This window comes from Benincasa hispida, chromosome 2, assembly GCF_027475165.1.
Source record: "Benincasa hispida cultivar pf3 chromosome 2, pf3_genome.v1.1, whole genome shotgun sequence".
Taxonomy (NCBI): Eukaryota; Viridiplantae; Streptophyta; class Magnoliopsida; order Cucurbitales; family Cucurbitaceae; genus Benincasa; species Benincasa hispida.
The window spans coordinates 24,778,724-24,791,824 of NC_143479.1; the positions used below are offsets into that span (position 1 = coordinate 24,778,724).

General features: G+C 34.4%; 1 protein-coding gene and 1 non-coding gene across 2 annotated transcripts; both read right to left on the reverse strand.

The window, feature by feature from the left end:
- Positions 1 to 5,372: 5,372 nt before the first annotated feature.
- On the reverse strand, positions 5,373 to 7,556 carry LOC150037758 (uncharacterized). The gene is made up of 5 exons (XM_090311335.1): positions 7,259 to 7,556; positions 7,065 to 7,185; positions 6,858 to 6,961; positions 5,656 to 5,787; positions 5,373 to 5,568 (listed from the first exon to the last, which is right to left on the reverse strand). The coding sequence occupies exons 1-5, from the start codon at positions 7,259 to 7,261 to the stop codon at positions 5,542 to 5,544; spliced, it is 387 nt and encodes a 128-aa protein (XP_090167461.1). The 5' UTR covers positions 7,262 to 7,556; the 3' UTR covers positions 5,373 to 5,541.
- Positions 6,617 to 6,702, reverse strand: LOC150037759 (small nucleolar RNA snoR109). Its single transcript, XR_016528056.1, has one exon. It is a non-coding gene; the product is annotated as a small nucleolar RNA snoR109 (small nucleolar RNA).
- Positions 7,557 to 13,101: the final 5,545 nt, after the last annotated feature.

Genomic DNA, 13,101 nt, shown 5'->3' on the forward strand with positions numbered 1-13,101 from the left:
ATTTGTTATGCAGTAGGCATTGTCAGTCGATATCAGTTCAATCCAGGATTTGATCACTGGACGGCAGTCAAGACGATCCTCAAGTATCTTTGGAGCACGAGGGACTACATGCTCGTGTATGGAGATAAGGATCTGATGCTTATAGGATACACGAACTCTAACCTTTAGACCGATAGAGATTCTCGCAAATCGACATCGGGGTCAGTTTTCACTCTGAATGAAGAGGCTATAGTGTGGCAAAGCATCAAGCAAAGATGCATCGCAGACTCCACTATGGAAGTCGAATACGTAGCCACTTGTGAAGTAGCTAAGAAGGCTGTTTGGCTGACGAAATTCCTTTCAGATTTGGAAGTTGTTCCAAATATGGATTTGCCTATCACTCTTTATTGTGATAACAGCAGGGCTGTGGAAAATTTAAAAGAGCCTCAAAGTCATCGTCGGGGTAAGCATATAGAGCGAAAATACCACTTAATCAGGGAGATTGTGCATCACGGTGATGTGATAGTTACGAAGATCGCATCGAAGCACAACGTTGTTGATCCCTTTCCAAAGATTCTCACAGCTAAAGTGTTCGAGGGTCACCTGGAGAGTCTGGGTCTACGAGACATGTGGCACCTTGTCTAGGGCAAGTGGGACATGATACTGGGTAGGTCCTAGTTTATTGTATATTGTACATATTTATATTGTATTGTACATTAGTCTCCCGAGGCATTAGGACAAGTGGGAGATTGTTGAGATTGGTGTCCTAATTCTCCCGGAGTCTCGTTGCTTATAATGATACACATTGTTTTATGAATAAAATAACTGTTATGTCATTTTGGCATTTACTCATATCCAATAAACAAAGCTCCATGATTATCTTATGTAAACTTAATTAAGCATGTATATGAGATATACAAGTGGATCATGCCTTAAATGATAACCTAAATAGGTTTATAGTATAAGGATTAAGGTGGGATATCTGATCCTTTAACACTACGGATACAGCCCGCCTTGTAGAGGTTTGCAAGTGTTGTAAACGTCTACAGATGGTAGATCCTGACCATTTATGTGGAGATATGCGAACGGGAATGTCCTATACAAAGAGTTTGTATAAGACCGAACCACGAGATAACTAGACTCTATATATAACACCGTTGATACTAGAGACTTACATCTCACCTAAACAACCATAGGTGACACGATCTCAATCCTGAGTGTTTTGGGAACTCTTACTTTTGAGGGCGCGCGGTCCTTTGATTAGTATGAGTGAGAGTGGCCAGATTGTCAACTCAACATGCCTACCTTTTTGGGAACTTATCTGATTTGGGAGCTGGGAACTCAATACACTAGATGAAATTCACTTCTTCCCCAAAGCAGGGGTAAGTAGAGAGATTGCTCCTTTAAGGGCTGATTCTGAGGCTTGAACATAGTGGCCACAGCTTCTCCTTAGAAGAGAGAACTCAGTTATAGTAGGACTATGACTTATGTTCATTAGAGGATTCAATGGTACTTAAGGAGTTAGATGTAACTATAGGGGCATAACGGTTATTGGCCAAGCTATACTTACGAGCGATCTGTGAAGGGTTGTCGCACTGTTGATTGGTTAAGATGAACACATACTATATCTGTGGTAAGAAGAGTTCAATTGTCGATCTTTAGTGGAGTGCCTGGCAATTAACGGATGGTGGATCCCGTGACTAAAGAGTTTAGTCAGTTATTCACGTACCATTGGAGCTTCAAGCTATAGGTTCATAAGGTCCCCTTAGTAGTTCAATGGATTCAATTTGAGGATCAGTTCTTGGTGTTGATTTGAAATGTTCAAATTGACAAGAGGTAATTCGATTATATATGATATGATCAGTATGGTGTATGAGATACATGAAGTGAAGGATTAATGTAAATGAGATTTACATTAAGTACCATGGAATAAAAAAAGAACTATGGTTTATATGTTTCATGAGATGAAATATTAAAACTATAGGTTATAAATATAGTATGATAAGTTGGTTATCATCTATATTCATAATATTATTAATAATTGGATAATTATCTCTTTTTCTCTAATAACCAATTGAGTGGGAGGTTATTGGTATTTTCATGGTAACCGTGAGTTAAAAAAAAAATGTTTTCCTAATTTTAGTAAGATTTGTAAAAATGTGGTTTTGAGATTTCCAATCTCAGAAAATTCTCACGGGAAGTTGTCAAGTAAATAAGATTTACTAAGCGACAACGATCATTAAGTGTTATTAGGTGATAGATACTCAACTAAGCGATGAGCTAAACGATCGCATAGCTTTTGCTAGGCGATCGCATAGCTTTTCCTAAATGATTAGGCATCGACCTATACGATAGGTTTTTCCATCTCCCACTTGTTCAATCGTTTACACGATTGTAGTTCCTCCATTTTTTGCCTCAATCCAAGTCCACATAGAACCCACCCTCTGGATTCTCATACTGAGAATTCCAAGGTAACCTTCTTGGTGGTGTCATACTCAACTCGACATTATCGAGGTTCTATGGACGCCGTTCATGGTGTTCGGGGCATTCGTGACCTAGGTGATCTCTTTGTTCGAGTGCGCGGTGTTCGTGCTGTGTAGCGGTCATGTTGGACGAGCATTCGGGTGGATCTGTATTGCTGTGATCGAGCATTCGTGATCAAGGAACTCGAAGATGAGTCTACAAAAGTGTGTTACTCTTGTTCTTGATCTTTTGTATAGTATGTTGTAATTTCTGTATTTTAGCATAACCATATGTTTCCATTTGTGATTGTAATTGTAAAGTTCATATACGATTGTAATTTGGAATGATCCTTCCGCTGCTCATGGAAATCCTCGTGTTCAATTTCCTTCAGTTTAGACTTAGTCTAGAGTCTTTGAACACATTCTCAACTTGTGAATTTCCTTGATACACCCCCGAAAGGGAGTAAACTTAGGGAGCATAAACGAAATTCTGTAAAACAGTATTAGTTGTAACAAACAATTATTTTCCACTAATTGTTATGTCTATATAAAATTGCTCAATATGAAAGGTTGAATGGCTATTAGGCATCACAAAAGAGTGGTATCTGTTATTTTCATGCCATCTTTCGGGTGAATGAGGAAAAGTTCGGAAGGGGATGTGACACGAAAGCTAGTAGGGAATAAATTTTAAAAAACGGTGAAAATGAACATGTGATTAAGAAAGTAATTCCAACGAATTATTAATAATCAATTTTATCAAATACTTAAAAGTAGTTAAAGTAGATGGGTGGTGAACACAAAGGGGGCGTTTGGATTGAGGGAGTTGAGATGGGAATAAAGGTGGGAATGGGTAAGAAATACACATTTTTTGTTTGGTACAACTTTTGATGATTTGGGCATGGAAATAAGTTATTCTCATGTATTCCTTATACCCATGGATAATACCCATCAAAAAGTGTGGTTTTTTTAGTGCCCCTCATGAATTTATCCTTTTATTTTATATTATTAAAATTAATTAATATATGGATTTTATAATTTAGAAAATTATATTAAATTTTAAATTATAATATTTGAATTTAACTACTCCAGATTCATAAATTAATTAATTAATTATATAATAAACTGTAAAGAACCGATGCATTAATACTATTAATTCATTAGTAAATTATATGTATAGTTAATTATCATTATGATTAATATTTTATGAGATTATTTTTTAATAATTATAATTAGTTTATCATTGATTAATTATAATTCATTATTTTTTAATCACAAAATGTTATATTTATTTTTTAAACTGATTTTGATTGTTTAATTAATTAATACATCATATTTATATAAATTCACCAAATCGATACATCAAATTATGTAATCAAGTAACTTTAATTATAAATTACTCATTTTAAAAATATTTGTAATTAATAATTTTAATTAATATTATTATTTCATAGTTAAATAATTATTTTTTGCTCAAAATTTTGAATTGAATTTATTGTTAATCAATTAAATCTATCAAAAATTTATGGAGGTGTCCGTGATTAATTTTATAAATAAAATACAAAGTTAATTTGTTACCATAAAATATTTATAACATTCTCATGTACATCCAAACACAATCATCCTTATTTTCATATATACTTAATTCTTGGACATCTTTAAAATCTTAAACCAAACAATCTCAAAAGGATTCTCAGGGATGGACTAGAATTCTTCTACACTGGCTGTTTAATCTTGTCCTTGACAAGGATAATTTGTGTCCTTCAAGGTTTGTTGTTTGTTTTCCTTGAAAAACAAAATCATTAATGCTTATAGTTTCTTTAACCTCCCATTCACTTAGATTACATTAATTTCTAGATATTTCATCTTTCTACTATTAGATCAAATGGGAATCTTTAAAATATATCAAACAAATAAATGAAAATGATACATCGTCGGTTGCAATCATAGATTAAAATATCAAATATATCGTTCATGAACATAATTTAATTACCATAAAATATGTAATATCAAGTTGTTTTTACTTCTAAATTAAATTACAAATATTATTAATATTTATATACATTATTTTTTTATTTACAAATAATTCAAACTATAAATATTTTGATTGTTAACACATGACTATATAAATTTTATTTATATTCATATTAGAACTCATAGTTTTTTGTCTTACATGTATTTATTAAAAAATATATATATTAAAAATAATAATTAATCCTTAATATTGATATCGAATCCTCCCTTTTAAAGAATACACTGATTTGTCGACAAATATTTTAATTCTTAGTTGCAATGTCATGTCACGATATTGGAGTTTTCTTTTTTACTAATCCTCTTAGGAGGAGACATTCTTTCTATTCAAGAGTAGTGAGCTATTTTCAAATATAGAAAATAAATCAAAATATTTACAAAATATAAGAAAAGTTTAGAATATATCAATGATAGATATTAATAGATTCTGAAATTTTCTTATAATTTGTAAATATTTTTGGCCATGTGAAATAATTTTCCATTAAATTAAAAGAGTTAATTAGTATAGTGTTCCAAAAATATGTAGTATGTAATGTATACTAAACTATATGAAAATAATAAATATACATAAAAAAATCATAAATTAATTAATAATAACTTATATTCAACTTAATAATTAGTAAATCAACTAGTTTTATGCACATTTCAAACCGTCGTTTCATATCTAAAAATATGAAAATCAACACTCTTTTCAAGTTTCTATTTTCAAATTGTTTACCAAAACGACTTTTAGTGTCTATCCTTAACAAATCCACACCAAAGCAGATTGCGATAATGATAGACTCTCATTCATTCATATTCGTGGTTCGAAATACTTCTAAAAATCCAAATGATTTTGTCAAATATCTAACCAAATCTTACTAAAAGAAACAAAATGGCTAACTGATAAGTAACATCAAGATATGGCAATCGGAATGAAGGATCGTTATCATTTTTAAATAAATCGTATCTTTTGGAAAAGAAAACTGTAGTGTTTGTTACATATTCCTCCACTCATCAGTCAAAGCCTCTAAGGGAGCGACCACTATGAACCAAGAAGCCCATCATACCGAAATCACAATTGCCTACATCTTCAAATCAGGAGCTTCTCAATCGCATCCTAAATATCAAAAAGAACGGCCATAACATGTTACCAGGAGGGTCATTTAGAAAAGAAGGGAGAAATTTACTGGTGTCAATCAGTTACCTTGAGTTGTTGTATTTGCGACTTCAATTGGCTTCCTTCGTTTGTGGTCACAGAACAAGCTATAACAGGCCTTGTAACTCCACAAGCTCGGCCAAGTGCTTGCTTAGACGGGACAAACACATAGGGCACATTCTGCAAAATCAAATAGAACACTACTTCCATCGTTACTATGAAACAGCCATCAAATTGTTGAATGGGAACACCCAATAACCTGATTTTGACAGTCCTATTTTTATACTAAAAGTAGCATACTGAAGCAATGTTCAAAGTCAGTCTCCTGGCAGGAAACTAGGACTGGATAACCAATCAGAAGAAAGGCTAACTACTTCCAACTAAACTTCAATTGTGGGGAAAGTTTTCTTATCCCAATTCATTATGTATTAAAATAATTGAGGATAAAATGCCAAGTGAACCATTAAACAAAAACCAAAAAAAAAAAAAAGAATAGACATCTCTATTGATACATTTTTAAATTATAACCCACTTTTGTAAACACAAATTGGGAGGGGGTTGTAAGCTATACTGAGGAGTGGTCTTTGGCTTTTGGAGGTTGCAATGCAATTATTGGAATACTTGATAACATTTTTCATATATATATATATATATACGTACACCAAACACAAAAGATGAGAAGCTACCAAAAAATGAGCACCACTAAGAAGCTTCCAAATAAAAAGGCCTAGAGCAGTTTATTGGGGTATGTCAATTAGAGAGACTAGGGGAGGGCTGCGGATCACAGTTGAAGGAGTCAGTCAATCTACTGATCTACATCATGACAGATATGGACAACAGTAGATGCAAACTACTGAAAAACAAGTGCAGCTTGTCTGAAAGAAGACAAAAATTTCAGAAAAGGCAAACGTCCATGCAGTTATACTCTCCTCCCATTCTTGCAATGTTTCTTTAATTAGTCATTTAAAGGTAAATAAACATCTTTGATCTTATTAAGGAAAGGTAAGAAAAATGTAAGAAGTTCGGTAAGCAGATTTATTGACAGAGAACAACAACCGGCCAGTTAACTTCTCAAATCTGATTTAGCTACAGCCTCTTTGGCAGGTCAAGAACAAGGACATCAGTTAATTTTTCACACCCTTATCTTGGTACATGTAGCCTCAAAACCCAGAAAACAAAATCAAGCAGAACAAGCATAAAGATACAAAACAAAAACAAAATCTTCTCTCTTGAGGAGGATTGAAGAGTACCTTATCCTCTGCTAACAGAGGAAGATGGAGGAGGATTTCAAGGGGCTCGGTGTCTGCAGCCATTACAACGAACTCAGATATACCTCTGTTAAGCGTCTTGGTTGCTGGAAAAAATCACACAGAATACAGAATCATTTCACAGAACATACAGAATAGAAACAAATCTCATTCGTGTGTTATGGAACTGTAGAATGAAGAGAGGTCTACCTTCATTGGCACCCTTCTTGATTTGCTTGTAGTTAGTAGCTTGTTGAACAAGATCAAGAATGGTGATTGTAAGTTGGGCGTCAGCCAAAGGGTAGGCCTTCGGGTTTACTTTTTCTGCAGTCTGCCAATTTACATCACAAATACATAAAGTTGCACTCAATATCAAACAGAAAGAGAAGAGAAAGAGAGAGTACCATTTTTTGTACGAAGATTAAGGAAGCAGAGACGCAGGATTTTCAGGAATTTGGAGGAGGAGATGAGACTTTGGAATTAGGGCTTTAGATCGGCAACAGAGAGTTAGGGTTTTCTGTTTCAATCGGCGTCTTTATTTAATTGGATTCAAATTTTTAGTTTAAAATCCCTTTTTATACACTTCACAAAATTTAGGAATAGTATCCCATTTTGTTTTTTGATTCTAAACAGATCACAGACTTGTTTCTAAAATTATTTTTAGAATCCAATGTTTTTAGTGTTTTTCTTTTTTTATATATGTAAGTGTCTAAGGTGTCAAGTATATCTAGATTTTAAAATCTTTTAAAAAATTAAAATTTAATATGTATAAGTATAATATTCCGTGGGATTGACTTATTTCATTTTTCTTAAATTAAAACGTTTGTAACATCCCATGCATAGAGAAGTACTTTATAGCGCCTGTTTGAGAAAGGATATTGATGGCGAGTAGGAGATCACAAAACAATTCAACTTTATGTGTGACCTCTAGATCTAGATCTTTAGGAAGGGTAGTAGACATCCAATCCTTGTCCCTAGCCATTTGCAGCGACCAAAGGTGGCATGTCTTCTTATTCATGATGGGAGATGGAATGAGGAGATGATATATACTAGTTTCCTCAATGACGATGCAGAGACTATTAGTCAAATTACTCTATCGCAGTGTAGAGATATATACTAGTTTCCCCAAGGCTACGATATATTGTTGGAAAATATTTCGTCTTCTTCCTACTAAAGAGAGAAGAAATTTATATTGATCTGTGGTGTATTTTTCGTAGGAAACATGTAGAATCATCATCTCATTTGTTATGAAAATGTCAAGTTATAAGAGATATATGGTCTAAATTGCTCATTAATAACGTCGATATTCTTTGTGATGTTAGGACGGCATGGAGTAACCAAGACCATTGATATTGGATTTTAGAGAGATGCTCGATGCAAGAGATAAACAAAGTTATTATCATATCTTGGCAAATTTGAAAGGCCCAGAAGAAGTTGTTGTTTTAGGGACTTGTGATGAATTTTGAATCCACAAGCCTCAGTATTGACAAACATTAGCATGAGTATTTGGATATTGGTGTAGATGTTGGTGGAAATGCAGTTTCAAAGGTTTTTAGCTTCTAGTCCTTCAAATGAGTCCATTGACTAGATTCCTCCACTGAGACACATTTGGAAGTTGAATTCTTATGCCTCTGGAACCCCCACCACTCATTTTAAGGGTCTAGGATTGGTGTTCAAGATCACCTAGGGCGTGTCGTCTTGTTGGTTTGCAATACATTTCTATTTATAGAGAGGTCGAAGTTCTAAAGGTGCAGGCGATTTGTGATGGCTTGTTGAGGACCTAGTAGTAAATGTACCCCCAATTCAAGGCCTTCTCTATTGAAGAGATTAAAGACATGGCATAGGTTTTGGGGAATATTTCTCTTTTCCTGTTCATTAGTCTCACAACGTTCTAAGTCAGAGGCCCAGTGGCATTGATGGGCCTTGAACAAGTGAAATTTTCTTACATTGTTCTCCATTTATCTTGAGTGATTTATTTTGTTGGGATAAACACTATATTCTTCGGATCAATTATTCCATTCTTGTGTGAATCTAATATAATACTAATTAATTAGTAACAACAATAATAATCAAGTAAGGACATAGACAATTTTAACGTGGAAACCCCTCTCCCTCCCCCCCTCAATGTGAGGAGTAAAAAACCACGGACCGAAGTCAAAATCTCCACTATAATCAATAATGGGTTACAATGAGTTCTCTCTAATCACAACTAGAGGCATACACAATAAATATCTCAAGATAATAATCTTGGTAACAAAACAGTAACAAATTGAGAAGAATAAAATTAGAAACGTCTCACTTGAAGTGGCAACCAATTACCTACAGTATCTGACTGTAGGTAGCTCCAAATGAAATCTCCACTGTCCAAATTGAAGACCCTCGTGTCAAGAATACGCTGTCAAAATTTTAGCTCAATCGGACCACGGATCGATTCCCAAATGACTAAATAACGTTGCTGGTTGGAATGCCAAAAAATCTAATTTTCTTTTGTTATTTAAATTCTCGATTTGCGTAAAAAAACTCACATAAACGGCGGCTGGAAGGGTTATTAAGTTTTAAAAGAATTATTTGGCCCTAATGGTTCTTAGGCCTTAATTTGGGCTTTCACCAATAAAGGTGAAATAAATTCAATAAATCTCCCCCTATTTCACTTTGTGGAGGAACTTGTGATTCTCGCAGTGGAACAACAAAACTCAAGCTTCTCTCTTGGTAGATTCTTCGTCAACATATCAGATCCATTGTGATTAATATGTATCTTCTCAAGCTCAAACAATTCATCATTCAAAGAATCTCACATCCAGTGATACCTCACATATATATGCTTTGTTCTAGAATGAAATGTAGCATTCTTACCAAGATGAATAACACTTTGATTATCACATTATATCTCATATCTCTGTTTCTTGAAGCCAAGCTCCTGTATAAAACGCTTCATCCACAACATCTCTTTACAAGCCTCTGCTGCTGCAATATACTCTACTTCAGTTGTAGAAAGTACAACACACTTTTGCAACCTTGACTGCCAAGACACTGCACCACCTACAAATGTCATTAGGTAATCGGAAGTAGACTTTTTGTTATCTAGATCTCCTGCCATATCTAAATCAATGTACCCAGCTACAAGAACTGGCTTTCCACCTCCAAATGTGAGCTTCAAACTGGAAGTACTTCTCAAATATCTCGTGATGCACTTGATTGCCTCCCAATGTTGTTTTCCTGGATTGGACATAAAACGACTACCAACACCAACGGTGTGAGCAATATTAGGTCTAATACATACCATGGCATACATCAAGCTCCCAACTGCTAAAGCATAAGGGATTTTGCTCATATCTTCCTTCTCTTTATCTGTAGAAGGACTCTGTTTGCTACTTAGTTTGAAGTGACTAGATAAATGAAAACTGACCGGTTTCGCAATGCTCAAGCACCTTCTCCAAGTATTTCTCTTGTAACATAAACAACTTCTTGGAAGCTCTGTCTCAAACTATTTGAATTCCAAGAATTTTCTTTGTTGGCCCCAAATCCTTCATGGAAAAGGATTTGCTCAATTATTTCTTTAACCTATCAATTCTCGAAACATTCTTGTCAACAATCAAAATGTCATCAACATAAAGCAATAATACAAAAAAGATCATCATCAGAAAATTTCTAGACAAAAACACAATGATCAAAAGTAGTTTTTTTGTAGTCGTGCTCCCTTATAACTGACTCAAACTTCTTATACCACTACCTCGGTGCCTATTTCAACCCATAAAGATTTTTCTTCAATTTACACATCGAATGCTCTTTTCCTTTCTGCTCAAAACCCTCTGGTTGTTCCATGTAGATTTTTTTATCTAAGTCCCGATGGAGAAATGTAGTTTTAACATCCATCTACTCAACCTCTAAGTCAAGACTAGCTGCCAAACCCAAAACTACACGTATAGAAGACATCTTGACAACTTGAACAAAAATTTCATCAAAATCGACACCTTTCTTCTGACTGAAGCCTTTGACAACCAATCTCGCTTTGTAACGCAGATTTAAGGTATGTTCTTCCTGTTTCACTCTATAAATCCACTTATTTTGCAGTGCAATTTTTCCTTTAAGCAATTTCACAAGCTCAAAAGTGTGGTTTTCATGTAAAGACTTCATCTCATCTTTTATGGCATCAATCCACTCTCTTTTGTGCTCATCTTCTATGGCATCTTCATAACTCTCAGGCTCTCTCCCATCAGTCAATAACAAATATTCATTAGCTGAGTATCTTGTTGGCAGATGTCAATCTCTAATAGATCTCCTAAGTAAAACATCTGTAGAAACTTCTATTTCTGAAAACTATTCCTGAATACTATCATCTACCTCAACCTGTTCAGAACCCTCATCTGTTTCAACAATCTGATCATCCTAAACCTCATTTATTATCTGTGTAGAAGGTTGTGTCAAAGAAACTGAACTCAAATTAATCAGATCCTCATTATGCTCAGACTCTGTTTTATTTGTCTTCTCAATGTCTAGTATCATTTGGTTTTCAACAAACACAACATCTCGACTTCTTATGAGCTTACTCATCTTGGCCATAGCCAAGAAATACACATGGTCTAGTCTTTGCATCAAGCTTCGATCTCTCATCTTTAAGAACATGAACAAAAGCTTTACAACCAAAGACATGCAAGTGATCATAAGATATATCCTTATTTGACCATATTCTTTTTGGAACTTCTGATCTTAAAGGAACACTCGGTGTGAGATTCAAAATATGTACAATTGTATTCAATACTTCACCCCAAAACGATTGTGATAACTATGATTCTAAAAGCAAGCATCTCATTTTGTTAACTAGTGTTCTATTCATTCTCTCAGCTATGCCATTTAACTGGGGAGTCTTAGGAGGTGTCTTTTGATGTCGAATACCATGATTTTTGTTGTACTCATAAAAAAATCCACAATACTCACCTTTATTATCAGTCCTAATACACTTCAACCTTTTACCAGTTTGTCTCTCAACAAGGGCATGAAACTGTTTAAACACCTGTAATACCTGATCTTTAGTCTTCAAGGTATAAACTCATGTTTCCTTGAATGATCATCAATAAACGTCATAAAATATGATGCACCTTCAAGTGTTTTTATTTTCATAGGACCACACACATCAGAATATATCAAATCTAGTACATTTGGTTTTCTTGAATGCTAAGATAACTTAAAAGTAACTCTAGTCTACTTTCCTGCCAAACAATGAGGATACCTTTTTAAGGGTGCACTCTTTATATCAGGAAGATAATTTTCTCGACTAAAATCTTCAAACCCTTCTCACTCATGTGACTGAGTCTTTTATGCCAAAGCTCAACACTAACTTCTCATTCACTGTATTTATATCACAATTAGTGATTTTAGCCTCCATATAATATAGTGAGGAATATTTCTCTCCATTATCTATCACCATAGAGCCTTTAGTAAGCTTCCATTTACCATCATAGAAGGTATTGCAGAAACCTTCATCATCAAGCTTACCTGTAGAAATCAAATTCATGCGAATATCAGGAATGTGCTTCACATTCTTCAAAATCAGCTTAGAACCATTCTTGTTCTCCAAGTGTACATCTTCGGTGCCAACTGCTTTTGTTGATCCATCATTGCCCTCCTAACACTATCGAAATCACCAGGTGTATAGAATGCAAAGAAATCCCTCTTTGATGTAGCATGAATTGAGGCACCACTGTCAATCACCCAACTACTTTGTTATGTAGCAAGATTTATAACATCACCATCAAATGAGATGTAAAAATCTCCGGTGGCTACAGTAATTGTGTCTACATCATTGCCATCGTCATTCTTCTTTTCCTTGCTTTTATCATTTTTATTGTCCCTTTTAAGTTTTCGACAATGCTTCTTTATATGCCCTATCACATGATAATAATGGCACTCAACATTTGCAAACCGGCCATATTTACTTTTGCTTTTGTCTTTCTCTGTCAGACCTTTACTCTTACTCCTCCCCCCTTCTTTCAGTAACAAGAACATCTGATTGTAAAGAAGAGTCTTGTGACTTTCTTCTCATCTCCTCGTTCAATATGCTACTTTTTACTAAGTCTATACTTAGTACACCATTTGGGGTTGAGTTCAATAAGGAAGTTCTAAATGTCTCCCATGAGTCTGGCAATGTACCAAGGACCTATAACCCATGTATCTCATCCTTAAACTTGATATTCATCCTAGATAGCTGATTAATGATACCTTGGAATGTATTCAAGTGATCTAACATGAG